Source organism: Chiloscyllium punctatum, chromosome 20, assembly GCF_047496795.1.
Source record: "Chiloscyllium punctatum isolate Juve2018m chromosome 20, sChiPun1.3, whole genome shotgun sequence".
Lineage (NCBI taxonomy): Eukaryota > Metazoa > Chordata > Chondrichthyes > Orectolobiformes > Hemiscylliidae > Chiloscyllium > Chiloscyllium punctatum.
Window position 1 is genome coordinate 21,266,286 of NC_092758.1, and position 26,007 is coordinate 21,292,292.

A 26,007-nucleotide genomic window follows, 5' to 3' on the forward strand; every position below is an offset into this window, starting at 1 on the left:
CATTTAGTAGTTTTTCTTATTAAGGTTTACCGGTGGGTTAGACTGCAGAAAGAATTAACGAGTTAAGTGGTTACATGCTTCCTTTCTGTAAATGTAAAACCTAACCTACAAACTAATGCACACACTGGTTATCGCACATGAGGTATCTTCAGTGTCTAGGATTTTGGAGTCATCTGGCAAATGTTTTAAAAGCACTTTTCCCCTCCCAGCTATCCTTGTGTTTAAATTAAAATTCATTTTCAGACCTATGAAGTCTCATTGGAACACATGATGTATGATGTGTTCTTCTTGGATAATGAGAAGTTGACGAGTTGAGCACCTCAGTTGTACCATCTGGAAATAAAGATCCAAAAAATAGGGTAATGGTATAATTGACTGCGGGGAGGTGGGGGGTGATGGTGTGGTGTGGACTTTGGTACCTTGGGAGGATTGTGTCATCAATTCCTGGGAGGAACAAAGACTGGAAAGTGTGGCACGCATCTTTGGGGAGGAAGACTGAGAAATGTATGAGTGCCCTGAATTGAAACAGAATGCAAACAAAATAATATCACAGGAAAGTGTAAGTTGTTTGGTGAGTGAATTAACACTTTTCGGGAGTATGTGTAAAAAGCTATGGGTGACACTGGTTAGCACTGCTGTCTCTGCATCAGGAACCCAGATTCAATTCCAACCTTGGGCAACTGTTTGTATTGCAGTTTGCATGTTCTCCACATGTCTGCATGGGTTTCTGCTGGGTACTCTGGTTTCCTCCCACTGCCCAAAGATGTATAGGTTTGGAGGATTGGCCCTGTTAAATTGCCCTGTAGTGCCCAGGGATGTGTAACCTCGATGGATTGGCCATGTTTCATGTGGGGATAGTGTGGAGAAATGGGTATGGGTGGAATGCTCTTCGGAGGTTTGGTGAGATTTGATAATGGCCTCTATATGGATTGTAGGGATTCTGAGTTAGAAATAGTCCTTAAATGGCTATCTCATTCATTATTAAGGGTCACCAGCAGAAGGAAAACAGCATGGCATGGTTAAGTGATAAAATTCTATTGTATTAAGTTTAAATTCATGTAGTTAATGGTAGCGAGGAGAGACATTTTATTGAATGTTTATAAATTATTTGATTAATTCAAACACAACAAAGATAACAGCTTATGGCTGAAGCATGTGGGAGCTTGTGGACAACATTCTCAAACCGTAATTACCATGAATAACAATCTTTGTCTTGAGTCAGCGATCTGCAGTTTGAGTTGCAGACGGTGCAATATATAGGATTGGGGATGATGGAGGAGCAGTAGGTTACTTAGACATGCGGTTCCAGAAGGCAGTCACATTACTTTGATTAAGGTTCGCATGAGCATAGCAAGTCTGATTGGTTATTAGCCAAGAACAAGCAGGTGTGACTGATCAGACAACAGGATGAAGAAGGTAGAGTTGCAGAGGCCTCAGTGAATTGATCAACTATTTTAAGATTCTTCCAGCTTGCAAAGATGAAAGTAGGAGCTGCAGGGTGAATGAGCAAACTGATAATGGGCGGCACGGTGGCACAGTGGTTAGCACTGCTGCCTCGCAGCGCCAGAGACCCGGGTTCAATTCCCGCCTCAGGCGACTGACTGTGTGGAGTCTGCACGTTCTCCCCATGTCTGCGTGGGTTTCCTCCAGGTGCTCCGGTTTCCTCCCACAGTCCAAAGATGTGCGGATCAGGTGAATTGGCCATCCTAAATTGTCCGTAGTGTAGGTAAGGGGTAGACATAGGGGTATGGGTGGGTTGCGCTTCGGCGGGGCGGTGTGGACTTGTTGAGCCGAAGGGCCTGTTTCCACACTGTAAGTAATCTAATCTAATCTAAAAAATAATGCCACCAAGGTACAGGAAGGATGCTGAGGCAAAAGTTAGGAACATGGCTGTATTAAAGTTCATTAATCTTTATGTATGTTGTGGCAGGGCACAAATCATGTTGGAGAAGATTTAGTTGATTAAAGGGATGCACTAAGGTAGTATAACAAGGTAGCTGCTTAGAAGAACCAAGCCATTCCCAATAATTATGCACCTTCTGCTGATCAGTGTTTATTATGTATTCTCCCTTCTTCTAACTGATCCTCTCTAAGTGGCTGGTGAAAGAAATTAGCCCTTGTACCGTTGGTATAGTAATGCAAAATGATTTCCTGTCTTATAAATTGAAATGTGAAATACTGAACACGTACAAACCAGTTTACAAATATAATTTTTATTTTAAAAATGTTCGGTGGTTAAAAAATCTAGTACACATCTTAAAACACACTATAACATTGAGCCAGCAATAAATATACAATTATTTTGTCTTTGATAAAGAAAATTTGTGTTTAATACATATGTTCACAGCTTCTGTATAGAAAATTACCCATAGTGTAATCAAAAACATTTCATGGAAATTAATTTTCCTATGTGATGATGTGTGGAATGATACAGCTTATAATGTATGCTCTATTTTAATGTAGCATTAATCACATCAGCCAAACTATAGGCAATGTTATTAATGATTGCATATCTTGGACTGAGATATCATTAAATTGGTTGAATAGTTGCATTATAAAATTATTTTTGCTGTTGCTCAATAGTTTGAATTAGCACATCATAATCTTCTAGGAATGATTATGGAAGATAACAGGATGCACATTATTAACCACTGACCATCGTGGTGTGGCAATCATAAAATAATTAAAAAGATCACCTTTCCCTCCTGTTATTCTTTTTTCTCCTGATCTGTCTCTGCTGAATTTCAGTTCAATCGGTAATTGTTGCCACCTCACATCTTCTGTAAGTAATTGCTATTGATGAACAAGTTTTTGAGAGTACTGACACATGATAGAACCCCTAAAGTAATCTGACAATGAGCAGGACCACTGTTACTGTCCCGTAAATCCCAGATTTGTGTCCATGCATCAAGGGTGATTGAATTAAGGGACCAAAACAAAACTATTCGTATTCTATCCTTCTCTCCATAATTATAATGTTATTTAAGCACCCTTAAGTAAGCCTGTGCAACCATCCACTGACCCCTGTGCATTAATGTTACCAAAGGTTTGTAAAAGAGCTACATTAATTGATTAATTGTCCACAATCACCTGATGAAGGAGTGGCGCTCCAAAAGCTACTGTGTTTCCAATTAAACCTGTAGAACTATAACCTGGTGTTGTGTGATTTTTAACTTTGTACACCCCAGTACAACACCAGCATCTCCAAATCATGACTACATTAATTGACCTCTTTAATATACTACCAGTAGTGAAATCACATTGCTGCTGATAGCAAACATCACTGGAAAAATTATATCCAACATCATTCTTCAAGTCTCATTGAGACCCTGTCCACTTTTTAAACACATTCTCACACAGTATATCATTCTAGAGTAGCAGTTTTTACTTTCTGGGTTCCGTTAGGCTGTGAGATAAATATCAAGGTGAATAGCCTTCGCCTACATGGGTGTCTTGTTTTTTTTCTCTTCAAGGTAGTTAACTGAAGAAATGACCAATGGAAGAAAGACTACAAATAGTAAATATACAAATTAACAATTGGAATTACTTAAAATATACCAACTATGTAGGAGGGTTAGTATTCAAAGGGCACAGATTTAAGACCATTGGCAATAAAGCTGCAAGAGTTATTTTTCTTTTAAAAAAAAATCTATAATCTGACTGTACCTGAAAGGGTGGTGGAAGGAGACTCCCATTAGTGATTTTCAGGGGAGAACCTAATGTTTGTCTAACAGTGGAAATTTTGAGGACTGTGGGGAAAGAGCATTAAAGTGAATCAGATACTCTTCTTTCAAGTGACTGGCACAGCCATCAAGGGAAAATGACCCATATTGTGGGATTATGCACTAAAATATAACAGCTGAGTCACCAGGTGAAGGGGAAGGTTACTTGTATCTGTATTTTATCCTTGAACTGTGATTTCTGATTCAATGGCGAAGGAGCTGCGAAAGTGGGCAGGCAGAGAGGATGCTGAATTAATAAACATTTAAAATACTAACAAAGCAAATCAAATTTATACCTCAGTTTTGTCCCAGCTAAAAATAATGCCTTTAAAGTGCAAGAGGAAAGCATATCACTTGGAATTTATTTAGATTGTGGACTTTAAATGAAAAAGTGTGCAAAATAATAAATGATTTGTCTGCTGACAATGTGTCATTTAGTCAAAGTTCAGGACTTTACTGTAGATGATCCTGACAAAAAGTTAATTGATATTTAATGGGAGGATATTATGACTGACTGCTCCAGATACACCTGATGTGAATGTTTGTCCTTGCCTTTCCATACATGGGTTATTGCAGGGAGATGTTGACCAAATGTCAGATAGTTCTTTGCTGGAAGGGAAGGTCATTTAGGGTGGCTCAGTGGTTAGCGCTGCTGCCTCAGTGCCTTGAGCCGGATGCAATTCTAGCCTCAGGTGACTGTGTGGAGTTTGCACATTCTCCCCGTGTTTGCGTGGGTATCCTCTAGGTGCTCCTGTTTCCTCCCACAATCCAAAGAGGTGCAGGTAGGTGAATTGGCCATGCTATCTTGCCCATAGTGTTCAGGGTTGTGTAGGTTAGGTGCATTCGTCGGGGTAAATATAGGATAATAGGGGAGGGAAATGGGTCTGGATGGGTTACTCTTCGGAGGGCTGGTTTGTACTTGTTGGGCCAAAGGGCCTGTTTCCACACTGTAGGGATTTTTATGATATGAAAAATCAATGGTGTGTCAGTCGTATAAATCATCAACCATTGTTTTATGGATATTGGACAAGATTAAATGCAGCTGAAAAAGAAGGGGCTGAATTTTCCCTTTGTTGATGGGGAAACAGGAGGTGATAGTATCTAAGGTCAAACCCATGCATTGACAAGTCAGAGATCTTCCAACTTGAGAGGAGCAAAACGTTGTGATCAAAGGCAAGTTAAAGACAGTGTAGTTCAAGATGGAAGTGACTTCTCTCCAATGTTGTAAAGTCTTTAAATTAAAAATAGATATAGCACCAAACCAAAATGTGGGATCGCTTTTGTGGAGAAATCTGACTACAGAGATACCTCAGTCTAATTCAGATCACCCTTTCAAATAACCTCAATTGATGACCCCGCATGCGCAGGTAGCTCTGGTCGCCCCAAATCCATCTCCTCAGAAATAGCTTGGAGACCGAAAGGAATTGGGGAACTTGCATGCCAACCAATAGAGCTCCTGTTTCATCCTAAAGTAACTCAAAGTGGAAAGCAGGGCAAATATCCTTCAAAACTGCAGCATCACCCTTTGAGAACTTTTTAAAAAAATCTTATGGTAACCAACAGTATGCAAGTTTAAATGTCTGACTATATGTGCAGAATATAATGTACTATTTAGCATAGCTTATCTATTTTCATGCTAATAAAGAGATTGATTCCATGAATTGTTCCAAGTTAATTTAACAGAAACTGCCCATGGAATTGAAGTGTTTAGCAGCTATCCAAGCATATGATGTTGGAGGTAGTTTATAAAGCATCGATAGAGGATTGGCTAACTAATAGAATATTGGGATATTGGAAGAGGATTAGGATAAGAGGTAATTTTCAGATTGGCAATCTGTAACTCATGAAGTGCCACCAGCGCTTAGAGCTTATTTACAGTAATTATTTACAATATAATGACCTCGATGAGTAAAGTGAATAAATTAGAGCCAAGTTTGCAGATTGTACAAAAATAGCTGTAGTGGTGAGGATACAGACAGCTTAATGTAAAAACTTGACAAGTGGAATGTAAACTGGGAAAATGTGAGGTTCTAAATTTTGGCAGGAAGAGTAGAGTAGCTAAATAACATTTAAATTTAAAAAGTCCCAGAAAGCTACAGCAGAGAGGGATTTGTGATTCCTTGTGAATTAATCACATAAAAACATAGCATGTAAGGTCCCTTTTATTTCAAAGGGAATGGAGTATAAAAGTAGAGAGATTTTGCTTAAACTCTGCAAGGCACTAGTTACCGAGAATTTTTTATGCAGTTTGGCTTTCTTAACTAAGGAAAGACGTACTGGTGTTGGAAATACTCCATGAGAAGGCTTCCTATGTTGATACTGGGTATAGAAGGACTTTCTTACAAGGAAAGGTGGAGTAGATTGGGCTGTATTCATTGGAGTTTAGCAAAGTGAGAGGTGATCCAATTGGTATATATAACATTCTTGGGAGGCTTGACAGCATAGATGTGAAAAGGTTGTTTCCTTTGTGGGAGAGTCTGAAATCAGAGGGCATATCTCTGAGTAAGGGAACATTCATTTAAGACAGATATGAGGAAGAATTTCTTCTCTCTGACAGTGGAATTTTTTGCGACAAAAGCTACAGAAGTTGGTTCAACCATATTCATGGGTGCGATAGATAGATAGATGTCTAATCACTAGAGGAATCAAAGGTTACAAGGAAAAGACAGAATAGTGGAGTTGAGGATTAAATGATCAGTCATTATGGCTGTGAATTACTGTGAGCAAAAAAGCTTTATCTGTAGCTGCAATTTGTATATTACTCAAAAGGCTAACAAAAATATACCTTGTTTGGTGGCAAGACATGCATTGCAAACAATGCAGAACTTGAGAATTTGCTGCCTGTGGAAATTTAGCAGGAATACAGAAAGAGGGTGCTGGCTTTTGCTACAATTTTATGGTTTATGCAGCAGGTAAGCATTTCATTTATCTATAACTTGAACCAGATCAAGTAGTGATTGAAACTTGTAAGCTAAGTATAAACAGAGCAAACTCCGAACTGAGCACAGGTGCTGGTACATATTAACAAAACCAAGGAACGGTGTCAGAGGTCAGCAGGCAATTGGGTTAGATGGTATTTGTAGTTTCTTTTTCGGGTAAGCGATGGGTTAAACTAAGAACGTTGGCTAGTCTAATAAAAGGGGCATAGCAGGGCACAGAAATAGAAATTGCTGGAAATCTCTGCATGTCTGGCAGCGTCTGTGGAGAGAAATCAGATTTAACATTTTGGGTCCAGTGACCTTTCTTCAGAACATCAGTTCTGATGCTGCCAGACCTGCTGAGTTTTTCCAGCAATTTCTGTTTTTGTTTCTGATTTCCAAATCTGTATCTGCAATTCTTCCATTTAAAAAAAATTGCATGGCAGGGTAACTCGTTCTAATCAATTATGCGAGATGAACTATGGAGAACTCGTTGCTTAGTATGTGTAGGAGATGGCAGCTGGAGGAGCTCAAGCTCTGGGTTTCACAAGTTAAGTATTTGCTCTATTTATTGCAGCCCATTGCTGAGGCTGAGATATGGGGAGCATGCTCAAAGAAGTGGTCACCCTCCAGCTGAAGACAAGGGGAGAGAACTTGTAAGTGAGAACTATAAAATTATAGGGTCCTAATTCTCTTTTGCAGAGAGGTTATCTATTTTCATGCTAATAAAGAGATTGATTCCATGAATTGTTCCAAGTTAATTTAACAGAAACTGCCCATGGAATTGAAGTGTTTAGCAGCTATGCAAGCATATGATGTTGGAGGTAGTTTATAAAGCATCGATAGAGGATTGGCTAACTAATAGAATATTGGGATATTGGAAGAGGATTAGGATAAGAGGTAATTTTCAGATTGGCAATCTGTAACTCATGAAGTGCCACCAGAGCACATCATTTTAAGTTCACAAGATGCGGAGAAGATTTATTTCAGTGAGGGTTGTGGAACTTTGGAACTTATTGCTTGAAAGATTGGTAAAGGCAGAAACCCTCACATTTAAGAAATACTTTAAGAAGTACGAAATATGACATAGCTTATAAAAGGGTATAGACCAAGAGCTGGAAAGTGTGATTAGGCTGGATAGCTCTTTCAGCCAGCAGATTGAATGAACCAAGTGGCCTGTTTTGTGCCCTAAATTACCCATGTTTCTACAGTCATCATAAGCAACATTTAAAATGCAGGTTACTGGAAGTTTTCTTTTCTGTTCAAGGCACTTCTGCACATGGAATCGGTTCAGGTCAGTTGGCTGGATTGTTGGGTTACAGAATGGTGTGATGCCAACATCATGGGTTCAATTCCCATCACCGGTTTTAGGTTACCATGAAGGACTCTCCTTCTCAACCTCTTCCATCATCTGAGGTATGGTGGCCCTCAGGTTAAATCACCACCAGTCACTTCTCTCTAATAAGAGAGCAGCTCCTATGGTCTGCTAAGACTATGGCGACACAACAACAACTTCTGCATGGTCAGGTATCGTGTTGATCACAGTTGTCTGATCAAGGCACAATAGGTGCCTTTGCATTGGATAGTAGCCTTTTTTTCATATTCTGCATGAGTTCGAATGCATGTATTTTTTACTAGATATTTTTACATTTTATTTTACTGCATGTGTAATGCATGTGGATAGAAAACTGGCTAACCGGTCGAAGTTGGATAGAAAACTGGCTAACCGGTCGAAGTCAGAGAGTGGTAGTAGATGGTAAATATTTAGCATGGAGTCCAGTTACAAGTGGAGTTCCGCAGGGATCAGTTCTGGGTCCTCTGCTGTTTGTAATTTTTATTAATGACTTAGATGAGGGAGTCGAAGGGTGGGTCAGTAAATTTGCAGATGATACAAAGATAGGTGGAGTTGTGGACAGTGAGGAGGGCTGTTGTCGGCTGCAGAGGGACTTAGATAGGATGCAGAGCTGGGCTGAGGAGTGGCAGATGGAGTTCAACCCTGCCAAGTGTGAAGTTGTCCATTTTGGAAGAACAAATAAGAATGCGGAATACAGGGTTAATGGTAGGGTTCTTGGTCAGGTGGAGGAACAGAGGGATCTTGGGGTCTATGTACATAGATCTTTGAAGGTTGCCACTCAGGTGGATAGAGTTTGTAAGAAGGCCTATGGAGTATTATCGTTCATTAGCAGAGGGATTGAATTCAAGAGTCGTGAGGTGATGTTGCAGCTGTACAGGACTTTGGTTAGGCCACATTTGGAGTACTGTGTGCAGTTCTGGTCGCCTCACTTTAGGAAAGATGTGGAAGCTTTGGAGAGGGTGCAGAGAAGATTTACCAGGATATTGCCTGGAATGGAGAGTAGGTCGTACGAGGATAGGTTGAGAGTTCTCGGCCTTTTCTCGTTGGAACGGCGAAGGATGAGGGGTGACTTGATAGAGGTTTATAAGATGATCAGAGGAATAGATAGAGTAGACAGTCAGAAACTTTTTCCCCGGGTACAACAGAGTGTTACAAGGGGACATAAATTTAAGGTGAAGGGTGGAAGGTATAGGGGAGATGTCAGGGGTGGGTTCTTCACCCAGAGAGTGGTGGGGGCATGGAATGCGCTGCCCGTGGGAGTGGTAGAGTCAGATTCATTGGCGACCTTTAAGCGGCATTTGGATAGGTACATGGATGGGTGCTTAATCTAGGATAGAAGTTCGGCACAACATCGTGGGCCGAAGGGCCTGTTCTGTGCTGTATTGTTCTATGTTCTATGTTCTATGTAATATAACACAAAATGCTACAGAACAGAGCCTGGATGGAAGATTGATTCAGACCATTGTTTCATTAAGCTTTCTGACCATGGAACGGATGAAGTGAGCTCACATTCATGGATTTGTTGCAGTTATGTGGAAAATTACATTTTCTGATACAACTGATATTTGTTTTATCTCCCTGTTGATATAATGTGAATTACTTGGACCTAGTATTTATAGAAAGGATGTTATCAAGCTGAATCAGATTCAGAAGAGCTTTACCTAGATGTTGCTGGGGATGGAAGGTTTGTGTTACACAAAGGCTTGGACCTTTTTCACTGGAGTGTAGGAGGTTGAGAAGCGACCCGATAGGAGTTTATAAAGTAATGAGAGGTACAGATAGAGTTAATGGTGGTTGTCTTTTCCCTAGGATGGGGGATGTCAAGAGGAGGGGGCATTTTTTTAAGGTGAGAGGAGACAGTTTTAAAAAAGACATGAGCAGCAATTTTTTTTACACAGGGTGATTCGCATGTGGAATGAACTGCCTGAGGAAGTGGTGGATGCAGGTACAGTTACAACATTTAAAATACATTTGGACAGATACATGAATAGAAAAGGTTTAGATGGATTAGTTCAGTTTGGGATTATATTGGGCATGGACTGGTTGGATCAAAGGGTCTGTTTCCGTGCTGTATGACTCTTTAGCTCTATAATATTATCACATGGAGAGCAGAACAAGGGTAAATTGTCCAACCTGTGTTCCTTTGCTCCCTCTCCCCTTAAATGTACATTTTGTGCCTCAGTATTTACTGGTTTCATTTTCCATGACTCAAAAAAAATACTATAATGTTTTGACTTTGAACTGGTAAAATCTCATTGCTTACTTATTTTGCATAACTTGACTGCTACATTAGCAGCAGAAAATCAGTATAAGGTCTACAAAACAACCATATTCATTCTGAAGCATCAAAGTTCATTTCCAAAGGCAAATTCTTCCTGTCAATAAAAACAATGAAACAATGCAGATTGCACAAAATCTGGTCAATACTTCTTCTATTCCCTCACCTCTAAAATTGAGTCAGTCTTTGTAATATGAAGTGATATTAACTTAATAGAAATGCACACAAAATATCTAAATATAGAGTGTACAATATTTTGCTGTAGTCATGTTATTAGCAACCACACCAATGGCTTCAGTCCTTGTGTGCTATAAGAGGAATGAAACATGTAGTAAACAAACCAGAACCCACTTTCTCTGGGATGTCTCCTTAGTATTTCTGTATGTTTTCAGTGTCAAGCTTACCTAGTACAGGTACACCACCCCAAATCCAACTGTCCATAAACCAGAATTGTCCAATAACTGGACTGCACAGTGGCTCAATGGCTGACACTACTGCCTCACAGCACCAGTGACCTTGGTTCATTTCCACCTTCAGGCAACTGGCTGTGTGGAGTTTGCAAGTCCTCCCTGTATCTGCATGGGTTTCCTCCCACAATCAAAAGATGTGCAGACTAGGTGGATTAGCCATGGAAAATGTGGAGTTACAGGGATATGGTAGTGGGGGTGAGTCTGGGTGGGATGCTCTTTGGACGTTCAGAGTGGACTGCATGGGCTGAATGGCCTGTTTCCACACTGGTAGATCTATTCTAAGACTTTCCCCTCGTGTATTGCTCAATATTTACAGCATTTATGATTTGCCCAGTCCAAACGTGTTCATCATTTGCATTTAGCACTTTTCATGATCCGATGCAGTCATGGAGTGGCAGATTGCACCTTTCACTGAAAACGCATGATTGTATACAGACTTAGAATCTATTGGGCATTTACACAAACTGGGTAATCCAAAATCTAGGAAAGTCCGAAATCTGGCACAGTATCAATGCTGAGTGATGTCGGATTTGAGACAGTGTACCTGTAGATTGTGTAGAATCCCAATAAAAATGGTACTTTCGTAAGTGCTGCAGGCTGAAATTTTAAATTCTTCATTAATGAAGCAAGGCAAGTAGAAAGCAGTCTGTTCATCACTCGTCAATTTGGTATTCCTTCATGTATAATGGAAGACAGCTGCAGACATAATAACTGAAGTAAAAGCCTGACTGGCAGTGCTTCACTTGAGTTCTGCAAGGCAATCTGTAGCACCTTTTATTTTGTAGGGGGAAAGAAAAAGAGAAAACAAAATTACACATTTTGCACAGGAGGCAAACATGTTCATAGAATACCTAGTGTGGAAGCAGGCCATTTGGTCCAACAGGTCCACACTGACCTTCTGAAGAGTAACGTCCCTACCTTATTACTCTACATTTACCCGTGACTAATACACCTAACCTACGTATCCCTGAACACTATGGGCAATTTAGTGTGGCCAATTCACCTAACCGCCACATCCTTAGACTGTGGGAGGAAACTGGAGTACCTGGAAGAAACCCACGCAGCTATCAGGAGAATGTGCAAACACCACACACTCAGTCACCTGAGGCTGGAATCAAACCTGGGTCCCAGCCAGCAGCACTAACCACTGAGCCACCATGCCACCTCATTCTTCAAGCCAATCCCTGGAATTAACTTGAGACTAAAATATTTGATCCCAATAATTTTAAATCTGTTCTTTTGATTTGTTTAAAATATAATTTTATCTACATGACCTGATTTTTCTCTCAATTATTCCCTTTTGCTGTCTCTATTATTACTTGTAGGCTATATCACCTATCCTTCATGTTTTGAAACTAAGCTTTCATGAAAATTGTTGTCTATAATTTTCTTTTGTGTAAAATTCTTCATAGATAGCAAAAGTGCACCTCTACTTTGGTGTAACTTGTGAACTTGTCATCACTAGTATTTATTGTCTGTCTGACTGAACCCATAGTTTAGAATAACTCACTTTATAAGAATACAGCAGACTGATCAGATTCTATGATACAGTAGCCTTGTATCTTTATAGCTAAATGATCAGGAGTATGCAGATCTGGGTGTTTGTATTAATGGAAAACACTGTAAATACATCTGTGCAAATCAGCTGTTTTAGTACCGCATTTTTAATCATCTTTGGAACTTAGATGCTTAAATGCATCATGTGGAAGGATTACAGCTGCCTAGCACTTCTGTTAGGGCACCCTCAAGATGGTGGCTGCTCCAGGACAGAGCATCAAGTGGACAAAATGACAATTAACCCTGGGTCTACTCTGGAGAAACTTGGAATTGGTATAATGGGTAACACTCTGTCTTTTGCACTTTGTCTCCCTAGCTTTCCTCAATGTTTACAATGTAATTAAATACATTACACCAAAATTATCTCCTTTCATGAGTGATCATCAGAAATCTTAAAATATGACTGCAATGGTAGCCATAGGGGAGGGAGGTTGATTTAGTGTAATTAATGCATCTTAAAAATGCTTTTGATTTGAAGCTTGCCCTTGAGAGCTAATTTCACAGGATATTGGGGTGATGAGAGATGAATTTTGGGTGAGATGACTGAACTAAACTACTGAAGTTAGTTTGATCATTTCAGTGAATGTTCATACTTACAACAAATGGTTCTGCTCCTAATACTGGTGTGTTTAAGTCAAAAAAAAGGTGAATTCAAGTTCCAGAACAGGACTTGAGCACAAATTAAGGTCAACACTCCAGTGTAATACTAAATGAGTGTTGCACTGTTGAAATGCCAACTTTCAAAGGAGACATAAAACTGAGACTCCATTTGCCCTATCAAAAATCCAAAGGCATTATTTCAAACAAGTGTAGAAAAGTTCCTCATGTTATCCTGGCTAATATTTCTCCTGGAATCAACATCAGAAAATCAGATGACCTAGTCTTCATTGCACTGTTGTTTGTGAAAGCTTTCTGTGTTCAAATTAGCTGCTGCATTACTGACATCCTGTTCACATTCACAATAAAGGTAGATAAATTAACAACATAAATTGTTGTAAATGAGTTCACCATTGGCCTCCAAACTGTACTGGTGAAGTAGGGGTGGCATTGAGCAGGAAATCAGAGATGTAGCAAAAGGTGCTACTGTCAACATGATGATTTTAAATATTTTATAGACAGGGTAAATCATGTTAGTGATAACACTGTGGCACATGAACCCCTGGATAGGGAAAAAATCGGTACATTGAGGAACCAACCCCAGGGTTAGGCTATCCTAGATTTGGTTACATGAAATGAGATGGAGTTAATTAATAGTCTTGTGGGAGATTATTTCAGAAAAAGTGACACTCACATGATAGAGTTCCTTATTGGATAGAATGTGAAATAGTCCAATCTAAAACCAATGTCCTAAATCTTAATAGAGGAATCTACAAAAGTATGAGGAGTAGGTTAGCTGCAAATATAATTAGTAATTTCATTAAAAACATGACAGTGGATAAGCAATGGTTAATATTTAAGGAACAAATGCATGTATCACAGCAGTTATATCTTCCGAGGTATCCTACATGCCAGGAAACTAAAGGAGTCGCCAAGGAAACAGTGGAGACATTGGTTGTCATCTTCCAGAATTTGGTAAATTCTGGAAAATGCCAAGAAAACCCAAATGTCACCCCACTGCTTAAAAAAGGAGGGAGGGAGGGAAAATGAGACCAGTTAGCCTGACTTCCGTAGTACAGAAAATGTTGGGATTTGTTATAAAGAATGTGGCAATGGTAGACTTAAAATATCAACAGTAGTACAGAAAATCAACATGGGTTTATGAAAGGGAAATCATGTTTGACAAACCTACTGGACTTTTTGTAGTAGTATGTAGTAGAATAGATGAAGAGAAACCAGTGGATGTGATATATTTGGATTTTCAGGAAGCTTTTGATGAAGTCCCACATATGTCTATTTTTCTAATCAACCTGTTCAGAGATGTCATCACACACCTGTGGAACAAGTGGAACTTAAACCTTGGCTTCTTGATCGAGGGATAGGGACTCTACAACTGCGCCACAGAGCTCCCTCTTGAAATCCCACATAAGAGATTAGTGTGCAAAGTACACATGAGATTTTGGTGGTGTTATAGTGACATGTATTCAGAATTGGTTAACAAACAGGAAAGACAGAGTAAGAATAAATGGGTTGCTTTTGGAGTGGAAGGTGGTGACAAGTGGGGTACTGCATGGGTGAGTGCTTGGGTCCAGCAGTTCACAATATATATCCACGATTTGGACAAGGAAATCAAGCATAATATTTCCAAGTGTGCTGATGACACAGAAATAGTATGAATGTGATTTGTGAGGAGGACATACAGAAGCTTCAGGTCAATTTAGACTAGTGGAGAAAGTGAGCAAATATATGGTAAATGCAGAATAATGTGGATCACTGGACTCGAGCGGTGAACTCTACTATGTTCCCACAGACACTGCCAGATCTGCAATTTCCATTCTTTTGTTTCAGATCTCCAGCATCTGCAGTTTATTGTTTTATACACAAGTGCAGCAGGTAGTTGGGAAGGCAAATGGTATATTGGCTTTCATTACAAAACAGTTTCAGTACAGGAGCAAGGAAGTCCTATGTGATCATATAGGGTCTTGGTAAGACCACACCTTGAGTATTATGTGCAGTTTTGGTCTGGTTACCAAGGAAATTATATTCTTGCTACAGATAAAGTGCAGTGAAGGTTCACAAGATTAATTCCTGTGATGGCAGGTTTGTTGTCAGTGAAGAAATTGGGCAAATCAGGCTTGTGTTGACTGCATTTTGAAGAAAAAGAGGGGATGTTATTGAAATATATAAAATTCTGAGAGGTCTGGACAGACTAAATGTAGAGGTGATATTTCCCCTGACTGGGTTGGGGGTCAGACTAAGGGTTCACAGTCTCAGAATATAGGGTAGGCCATTTCAGACTGAGAGGAGGAAAGATTTTTTCGCAAAGAAGGTGGTGAACCTGGGGAATTCTGTGCCATTGACAGCTGTGGAGGCCAAGTTAGTGAATATATTTAAGAAAGAAATAGACAGCTTTTTCAAAGCTAAGGGTATCATGTGGTGTGAGGTGGGAATGGAAATGTGACATTGAGATAAAGGATCAGGTATGATTGTGCAGATTGGCAGAGAAGGTTCAATAGGCCAGATGACCTATTCCCCCTCCTATTTTCTGTGTTTTAAATGTTTATTTTATTCTTCCTGGCTGCAATATGCTTTGAGATGTCTAGTGATTGTGAAATACATTATATAAAAACAAGGTTTTCATTCTGGTCAAGTTGACATGATTCGTTTGGTAAAATTCCATCACAAGGTCAGAACTAACAAAAAGTAGGGGAAAACCAGTGCTTAGTACCAGTTATGTCTCACATTTTGTGAAAGTGAGGACTGGTTTATTATGAATTAAGATATGAAAATGTGTTGCTGGAAAAGCGCAGCAGGTCAGGCAGCATCCAAGGAGCAGGAGAATCAACGTTTCGGGCATGAGCCCTTCTTCAGTTTCCTGAAGAAGGGCTCATGCCCGAAACGTCAATTCTCCTGCTCCTTGGACGCTGCCTAACCTGCTGCGCTTTTCCAGCAACACATTTTCAGCTCTAATCTCCAGCATCTGCAGTCCTCACTTTCTCCGATGAATTAAGATATATCAAGTTAATTTTCCAAATTACAGCTGATGCGAAAGGAAAAGGAAAATAAAATAAAAAATATGTTCTCCTGCTGCTATTTAACATATTTTATATTTTGGACAAGGTTGTACGAGAAGCTTTGTAATAATTCAAGATTGTTTAAAGTCATTCTGAAATATGGATTCTACGGGATACAATTTTTTTGTTTAATTATTATGCACTTTGCACTATCAGAATGTTCATTCATTCTGGCTAATTATAACAAGTTTAAAATATAATCAATCATGCATTGAAGGAGTGATTTCCCCATCCTCAAATTGTCCCAATGCATTTCTCAGCCAATGAACAGCTGTGCAGGCAAAATACAGCAGCCATGTTCTGAACAGCCAGTTTCAGATGTATTCAGTTTGTAAGGTGACAGGCACATATTGTTTAAAACTACCCGTTTAGGCTATTGTATAGCTAGATTTTGAGCAGTACTCAACAATTCTACAATGTAAGAGATGTGGGCTTCATTTATAGTGGTGACTGGTGCTTCTGAATCCAAGTAGGTATCTGGACCAGATTTGAAATTTATAAAGTTAAAAATCACACAACACCAGGTTATAGTCCAACAGGTTTAATTGGAAGCACTAACTTTTGGAGCACTACTCCTTCATCAAATGGTTGTCACAACCACCTGATGAAGGAGCAGCGCTCCGAAAGCTAGTGCTTCCGATTAAACCTGTTGGACTATAACCTGGTGTTGTGTGATTTTTAACTTTGTCCACCTCAGTCCAACACCAGCATCTCCAAATCATGAAATTTATAAAGCAGTGACACCCAGAATACATTCACTTAGTCAGAGAATTGTAAGGTCTGTCTGTAGTGCAGAAGCAAAATACATTTTTAAACAATGATGATTATTTCAGTAATTAAGTTTGGAATGAAAACTTAACATTCTGCCCATTTACGTTTGCTTTATTCAGACCTTCTCATGCACTGTTGCTTTCTCCCTCACTATATTAAGCACTATATGAGCTAACATATTCATATCGATTAGGCTGAGATTCTCTGACGCAGTGCTATGCTAAAAGATTTATCATCACCCCCCACTGATGCTCCTTTGTAAGGCAAATCCAATCAGCTGCTGCATAAAGATGTCAGTTGAGTGAAAATCCACTGTGTTTCTTGTTACATAAATGTTACATTGAAAGCAGGTAATACAGATTCGAACCAATGTGATAATGAAGAAATGGTTTGTTAAAATCTGATTACCTGCACGTCTGTGAATCAAACTTCTTCCCTTTGCGAAAGCACGAATGCACTGACTCTGTGCATTCACAGGTGCATTTGCTGCTGTTCAACGGTTGATTCTTTGGGCAGTTCTTGTTGCACACACACTCACAGGCTTCTTCATCCCATTCCTTTGGAGGCTCACAGACACCATGATGTTCTATGTTACTGCAAACACATTTGCAAGTACTTTCATCAAATTCTTTGTTGGGACCACAACTCGATACGGAAAGTCTGTTTGTGCACACACAGCTACATGTGTCTTCATCAAATACCATGTTGGGCCCACAAAAATCATCCATCTCACTTCCACCATCATCTGCTGAGTATGGAGAAGAAATGTCAGCAACATCCAATATCATGGTGTAAACAGCTTTACTTCCTTTTTCCTCCAATTCAATTTTATTTTTATTCTCTGTCAATTTCTGAACAATCCAGAGAGCTGACAATAGTCTACCCCCAGATTTCTACAAAAATCCTTCTTCAGCTGATAGGTCCATGCACTCCTCTAGCCTCTGTTCAGTGATTCTGCCTGTTGGATCTGACCTGCTGTGTTTTTCCAGCACTGCACTCTTGAATGCACAACTCTGAGTTTGGCAACTCAGAGCAATGCTGTCACATTCACTTATCATTTCCTCTATTAGATAGCACCTCACACACAGTTTTACCTATAAAGCCTCATTAACAGGATTCAAGAGGAAAACATCCTCTGCTCTTTTTGCACCATGCCTATATGATGCCTCTTTCACTTAATCATATGGATTGTAGAAGTGTGAGGAAAACCATGTAGATACTACAATGGATTTTCTCACTCATTGTTTAGTTTTAATATAACTTTAATCTTATATCTACAGCTATTTCAAGACAATAAATGACAAAGATACTTGAAGCTTTTCAATATTCTGATTAAGAATAATAATTGTAATGACTACCATAAACCTTATTCTGCTGATATGAAGTTTTGATCAATGGTGTGTTTTTGGGAAGTTTGCTACAATGCTCACTAGGTAACACTGCACTAATCCATTTCTTTTATTGATGCTTATCTTCATTCAATTTTGGGGCAGTAATATCAATGTGTTGCTCTCCTATTTTGACAAAACCTATGTAGTCTGCAAATGGATATACAACAGCTATAAAACAACAAACAGACAAAACTGACTCTATGGGTACAGTTATCTGAATGCTCTGCAAAATAAGCAATTGCAAATTAACATGTTACCCACTTTTCCTTTCCTTAAAGTATAGGTGGCTGATTAGCTCGCATCCCCATCGTTATGCTAACATAACTAACGCTCTCTTCTCTGAAGAATATTTTCATCTCCTATTTTAATAAGTCAGTAACACTACCCTGTGGAACACTACCAACAGAGTGAGCTCAGATCTTCTCCTCTCTTAGCGACACTCTAACAATCAGAAGTGTCCTTACAAATGTTTTCCAAGTAAAGGTTTACCAAAAATTAGAAGAGGTGAAAAGCAAATTGATAACCTGGTTCTGAATTGCTGGCTTCGAAGCTGAAGTCTTCCAGCTCGGTGACACATCTGCAGGACTGAGGATTCCAGGTGAGGCCATGTGGACATGTTTTGTTCTCCATAATGCATCTACAGAGAGGAATGTTTCAAAACTAGCTGTCAGGTCCATCTACTGAGCATCTGATCTCTGTTAGTTTTGCCAACTGTGGGAGCTTACGTTTTGTCCCTCTGCAGCAGCATGGATTCCCAGGCACAGGCACATTAACTTACTCATTATAGTCCAAGCATCTTCTGACTGTATCATTTGCCCATCTACCTTTTCAAGTATGCTACAGCTCCAGTCTCAGTAATTTAGGCGTGAAATTTACATTTTTAGTTACATCAAAATCCTCATTAAAATCAGAATCATCCTCCAAACTACAACATTTCCTTCTTTCTTTGCTGAAGTTTTTCTCTGGTGAAGGTGTAGTGGACAGCGAAGAAGGTTACCTCAGATGACAACGGGGTCTTGATCAGATGGCAAATGGGCTGAGAAGTGGCAGATGGAGTTTAATTTAGATAAATGCGAGGTGCTGCATTTTGGGAAAGCAAATCTTAGCAGGACTTATACACCTAATGGTAAGGTCCTCGGGAGTGTTGCTGAACAAAGAGAACTTGGAGTGCAGATTCATACCTCCTTGGAGTCATAGGTAGATAGGATAGTGAAGAAGGCGTTTGGTATGCTTTCCTTTGTTGGTCAAAGTATTGAGTACAGGAGTTGGGAGGTCACGTTGCAGCTGTACAGGACATTGGTTAGGCCATATTGTGTGCAATTCTGGTCTCCTTCCTATCGGAAAGATGTAGTGAAACTTGAAAGGGTTCAGAAAAGATTTACAAGGATGTTGTCAGGGTTGGAGGATTTGAGCTATAGGGAGAAGTTGAATAGACTCAAGCTGTTTTCCCTGGAGCGTAGGAGACTGAGGGGTAACCTTAGAGGTTTACAAAATCATGAGGGGTATGGATAGGATAAATAGTCAAAGTCTTTTGCCTGGGGTGGGGAAGTCCAGAACTAGAGGGCATAGGTTTAGGGTGAGAGGGGGAAGATATTAAAGAGACCTAAGAGACAACCTTTTCACTCAGAGGGTGGGTACGTGTGTGGAATGAACTGCCAGAGGATGTGGTGGAGGCTGGTAATTGCAACATTTAAGAGGCATTTGGATGGGTATATGAATAGGAAGGGTTTGGTGAGATATGGGCCAGGTGCTGGCAGGTGGGACTAGATTGGGTTGGAATATCTGGTCGGCATGGATGAGTTGGACCGAAGGGTCTCTTTCCGTGCTGTACATCTCTATGACTCTGTGACTCTATGTTGAGTTTTATTTTTGTTTAGTAAGTTAACGTGGTGTTTATTCACCAAAACATATTCGTACAAGGCTACAGATTTTTTTAAATGATGAAACAGAGATTCATTGCACAAAAAACAATTGAAGACAGCTAGCAACTTCTAAAACACACAGCAAAACAAAGTTTCAACATGATTCCCAACTCTATTACAGTGACTGTGCTCCAGGGAAATTATACCTTTGGTATGAACTCTTTAAGGTTCTACTTAACTGAGTCCTGACCATTTATTGGCCTTGGGCTGTGGAGCCAATTCAATGAGTCCTTTCCAAATCTGCCAAAGTGACCTTTTCCACAATTCTGAGTATCTAAACTTTCTCAATTCTAATAATCTGCACACTTCTAACAAAAATATCCTGCTTTAGAAGTTTTACAAACTAAATGCTTATGCTAAGGTAACAAAAACGTAATTTGCAGGAGAAACTTAGAGGTCTGCTTCATCTTATGTTTCTGATCCAGTGACATTTCTTCAGATCTAGGGGCTGAAAATGTATCACTAGACCTGAAACATCAACTCTGTTTCTCTCTCCACATAGGCTGCCAGACCTGCTGAGTTTCTGCAGGAGATTGTGTTTTGTTTAAAATTTCCAGCATCTGGAGTTCTTTGTTTTTAGCTTATGCCAGGTATGATTCTCTGGAAAGCTGTTTCTTGGAGAGAAACTTATCAGTGCTGTTTTCTATATTGATTTGTTTTGTTGAAAAGCTTAATTCAAACTAGATTCTCCTGAACGGAAATCAAAGCTGATGGCCTTACATGTTTACCCGACCTACACCAATAACTGGTGGTGTGGTTCAGAACTTAATATTGATACCACTATTCATCTCAATAAAAAAAGTAAGTTCAGTATTTCAGGCAATAACTTTTTTAAAACATATGAATAATGTACTAAATCAGACACTTGAACTGCACCAATACAAATTGCTATTCACACCTTTAAATAATGAAAATCAATCAAGGCCAGCGCTGTCATTTTGGAAATGTTGCTATTAAATCTGTTAGGTTAGGAGTACATTTATCAGTTAGGAGTAACCAAATGCTTCCAACATCTATATTTCTCAGCTTCTGTCTGTAATACTTAAAGCCTGCACAGCAACTTGGAGCTTCACCGGAAAGCAGGTTATCATGAGTCATCAGATTTATCATGGCATACTTGGCAGACTGGGAGCAACAAGTCAAAGTACTCTAATATACTTTTGTGACAATTTACAATTTGGTTGGACTTTGAACAAAAATCTAGTATGCAGGTGTAATACGTAATCAAGAAGGCCAATAGGACGCTCTTCTTTATTTTGAGAGGAATTGAACATGAAAAGAAAGATGCTACAATTCACTTACACAGGGTATTGGTGAAACCGGAGACTGTGTGGAGCTTTGGCCTTCTTATTTAAGGAAGGTTCACTGGATTGATACTTAGAATGAGTGATTGGTCTTATGATGACAGTTTAGACAGCCTGAGCTTGATTTCATCAGTGATTAGAAGAGTTGGGGTGACATGATTGAAGATTTAGATTTAGATTACTTACATTGTGGAAACAGGCCCTTCAGCCCAACAAGTCCACACTGACCCTCCAAAGAGCAATCCCCCCAGACCCATTCCCCTACATTTACCCCTTCACCTAACACTACAGGCAATTTAGCATGGCCAATTCACCTGACCTGCACATTTTTAGACTGTGGGAGGAAACTGGAGCACCCGGAGGAAACCCATACAGACACGGGGAGTACGTGCAAACTCCACACAGTCAGTCGCCTGAGGCGGGAATTGAACCCGGGTCTCTGGCACTGTGAGGCAGCAGTGCTAACCACTGTGCCACCGTGCCAAAGTACATGAGGTTTTGAATAGTCTTGACAAGGTGACATGGAAAGGAAAATTCCCCATGTGTACAAATCCAGAGCTAGGTGACAATGTTTTACAATAGGGGTTGCCCTTTCAGGGTAGAGATATGGAGGGATTCTCGCTCTCAAAATTATACAACTTTGGAACTCCCTAGCTCAGAAGGTGATGGAGGCAGGGTCATTAAGTTTTCCTAAGACTGAGATAGAGAGATTCCTGTTTGGCATGGATTCAAGGGTCATTGGTGTAGATGGGAATGTGGAATCTGAAGCAAAAACAGATCAGTATTGATTGTACTGAGTCATAAAATAGGCTTAAAAGGCCAATGGATCTACTTCTGCTCATATTTCACATGTTCTTATTTCAAAAACATGAAGGGAATTGCAGCAGCATAAAAGGGCAAGTAGCAAATCTTTGCTGAAGAGCTTGTAGATTTAACTAAAATCTTAGTCTTAAGTCATGTATTTTACATTTAAACACTGTAAAAGCCAAAAGATATGGAAGAGTTTGTGCGGTAGCGACTTCCTATTGAATAAGGTTGAGGTAGCTAAAAGTTCAGGTACTAAGTTAAAGTAGATAAATGTGCAGGTGGCTTTTTTTTCAAGCTGGAAGGTGGATTAAAAATGCAAGACTGGAGAAAGCTGCAGATGATGAGACTGTACAGCAATTTGTAAACCACGATCATTCCAAACATTGGAACAGAAAGACCCAATGTGGGTCAGTGAAGATGGAACTGATAAACAGATTAGCAGAAAAGATGGGAGTCTCTTCAATGCAAGTGAACATTAAGATGGATTCAATTGAAAAGCTGTGCCAAAGTTTTTGGCAAGTGCAGAGTACAATAATTTTAATCTTCTCAATGTTCAGTTAGAGAATGGAACTGATAAAAGATTAGCAGAAAAGATGGGAGTCTCTTCGATGTAAGTGAACATTAAGATGGATTCAATTGAAAACCTGTGCCAGAGTTCTTGGCAAGTGCAGAGTACAGAGTAACTTAAATCTTCTCAATGTTCAGTTAGAGGAAAGTTTGTATTAATAATCAGACAACTTTAGGGAGCACATTAATGCTGTTATGGAATACACTCATTGAGATCATATCGAAGATGAGAAGCTTTGTTATGAAAGGGGATTAGAAATACAAACATGAGTAGACAGTTCAATTCCTTGATCCTTGACTAACAAAACAAAAGGTACTATCTGACATCAGCCTTAAAGGCCCTGTCTTTAAGTTTAAATTATAAACTCCCATCAGAGGAGATAGTTTTTCACTATTTACCTCATCAAATTGTTCAGTTAAATAACCCCCTTAATCTTTCATATGCAAACATTAGCCTAATCTATGCAACCTATTCTGATAATTTAACGATTTACGGATCCAGTACAGAAACTAGGCTTTTTTTCCAGTGAAGTAAAAATGTTTTGGAGGTGAGCTCATTGCTTTGTGGCAATTCAAAAAATTTGAAGAATTAAATTGGGTAAAACTAATTTCAACTACTTATGCATCAATCACTAAGTAACCATTAAAATCATGATCAAAAGAGAGAAATGGAGGTTTAGAAAAATAATTCCGGTCTCTGAGAATAACTGAATTCAAAACCATGTTTAAAATGAAAGTCAACAAACTTTTGGAGAAACAGGTGGATGAAAATAAGGGAAATACTTAAATTAATAGTTCTATCCAGAGGCAGGCTGAGTCACATATTCTAAGCAACTATCGCAAAAGCTTATGGCTGAGAGACTTGGGCACGCTCCATTACCTGGACGCAATTTTCCAAGTTTTTTCAGATTATTGGATCTATGTAATGTTATATTTTTCCATTGTTTTACTTCAAAATAACTCTGAGAATGTGTTTAACAAGTAAACAGCATTTTAGCAGGACCTATTTGCAACAAATTGGCTCAGAACCATATCAGTTCCTGGTCTCTAAACATTCTAACATATTTATAATTCCAAAAGGGAGTTTCCATCAAGGAAACAATTGTATTAATAAATAGTATAATTAGAAGTAAGCACAGAATTCCATGACAATTAAGATTCACATAAGGTTAGAGTCAGAATAGAGAATTTGGACTGAACAAACACATTTAAAATCGATTCCACTGGCTTAACATGCAGGGCTTAGTCATTGATATCACTGCTGTCTTTTTTGAAGGTTTTAGTTTGGACATTGTCTTTTGAGCAAGCAATAAAGACATCTGTTAGAAAGCAGTGTGAGCCATGTGGGACCTGGAGGACCCCTCTTGCTTCTCCAGCCTGCTATGAAAACCACATCTCCATTCCCCGTCCAGTAAACCCAGGTTAAAATGACAAATAGTTACCCAGTTGGTCATGATTGACATATTTAAAGAAGAATTCCACTGGCTGCAGGTGGGAGGGTGTGGCACCTTTGAAAGGAGCAGGAAGGCTGCTGGGTAATTCTTCCACTCACTTCTTAGCTGCTCTCCCTCCCTCGTCTTTTGCAACAGAACTGCCAGTAATGAATCTACCGTTTTGTTACTCTGTCCAGTGTCACTTGGCACCAAAAAGTAAAAATTCCTAAGGATGAGATTTAACATTATTTTCCTCCTCCTAACTTCACTCCCCAACCCTCATATCCCATTAACCTTCGTCACATATAGAGGTTGATTCCCACAAAAGGAATAGCTTAGTTTGGATTTCACTCCCACCACTAGTGTAACTCCCTGAGTGGTTACTGCTCGAACTGAATTCCAGTCCAAGAGTTATTGTCCCTTGAATGTGAAATTCTGGAACTTGACCGGGACAGGATGTGAGCATACTGATTCTTACCCGGTTTGTGAAATGTGAAAAGAACGTCTGATAATCGAGTGGGACTGTCCAAAGGTATCTCGCTTGGTCTGACACGTACATGCAGTATGATTGATGAAGCTGATCATGACTAGTTTGGAGAATCCAACTCGTGGTAGTGTGATCTCGAACAACTGGAAAAATAAAACACAAACTGCTTCTATATGATGAAATCAATTTTAATACAGAAAACAGCTAAGTAGTACAAAGAATTTGGTAAAACAACTGCATTTGTACTGATGAAAGGAGGGTAATGCTGTAAATTTCTCTGGATGAGCTCCGTACGGCTGAGATCTTTGTGCAGATTTGCAATTTTCTGTTTGTCCCTTGTCCTTTCTCATGCTCCTGCCATGCCTTTCATTGCCCAGAAGTTTTCTTTCTAACTCACAATTTGCATGGGTGAATTCTCATTTTTAAAGAAATCAACTGAACATTTGCATAGCACTTTTCATGATCAGACAATTAGCAATTTTTTGAAGTGTAGTCATTGTTGTAGTGTGGGAAAAAATATCTCCCTCTTTGTTTGCTTCAATCTCCATATCCTGTATTCCTTGATTACTTTGATTTGTTGACCTTATGTCTAGCTTTCTTTCAATTTGCTCACAGTTCTGTATCTCTAATGTTGATCCTTATCATACTGTGACACTTGCATTACTATTTAACAATAAATCTATGTATTGTCTGTCCCATATATCTTTCATTCCTATATTTCTGTGCATTTGTCATTTGATACATGTATTTAAGCCATAGCTATTGCTTCAGCTCCATTGCAATGTTTATGTTTTTGAATGTTTTACCCAGCTGAACATGGTACTTCTCCCCCATAGGCCGATTTCTCTCTTCCCTCATCTGCCTTCCAATATCTCCATCTCTTTCCTATCAAGTGCAATACTTCTGTAAATGCAGGTTGAGCACATTGGGAAAGGCTGAAAACAAAATGGTACTTTCAGGATTGATTGAATGAGAAGGATAATTATCAATCATTCAAGGAATGTGTATGTCGGTGGCCTGGCCAGCATTTATTGTCATCCCTAATTCACCTGGAAAAGGTGATGATGAGCTGACTTACTCAAACTTATTCACAAACGTTGAAGCGTAGGAACACCACAATGCTGTTAGGCAGGGAGCTCTAGGATTTTGAGCCAGCAACAGTGAAGGAATGGAATATTGCTCCAATTAAATGGTTGTGTTGCCTGGGGTGCGGGTGTGCTTGCAGTTGTTCCCATGTATTTATTGCCCTTGCCCTTTTCGATGGTCTAGGTTGTGGTTTGGAAGGTGTTACAGGAGCCATGGTGGTTGATACAGAACAGGGAGAGGTGTAGTTGAAAGGATTACTGATCCACCTT

At 39.4% G+C, this 26,007-nt stretch overlaps 1 protein-coding gene across 5 annotated transcripts in view; it reads right to left on the bottom strand.

Moving 5' to 3' along the window:
* Positions 1-9,376: 9,376 nt before the first annotated feature.
* The window catches only part of LOC140491966 (vascular endothelial growth factor C-like), a 79,929-nt gene continuing 63,298 nt past the window's right edge, over positions 9,377-26,007 (bottom strand). For 3 of the 5 annotated variants that reach the window (XM_072590493.1, XM_072590495.1, XM_072590490.1), the window contains exons 4-7: positions 24,644-24,795; positions 18,657-18,769; positions 17,150-17,489; positions 9,377-11,513 (exon numbers count right to left, since the gene is read on the bottom strand). In XM_072590493.1, coding sequence (XP_072446594.1) covers positions 11,396-11,513; positions 17,150-17,489; positions 18,657-18,769; positions 24,644-24,795 — 723 coding nt within the window. In that variant the 3' untranslated portion in view covers positions 9,377-11,395. The remainder of the gene's footprint in view (positions 11,514-17,149; positions 17,490-18,656; positions 18,770-24,643; positions 24,796-26,007) is intronic. The other 2 variants (XM_072590494.1, XM_072590492.1) reach the window with 1 other exon arrangement.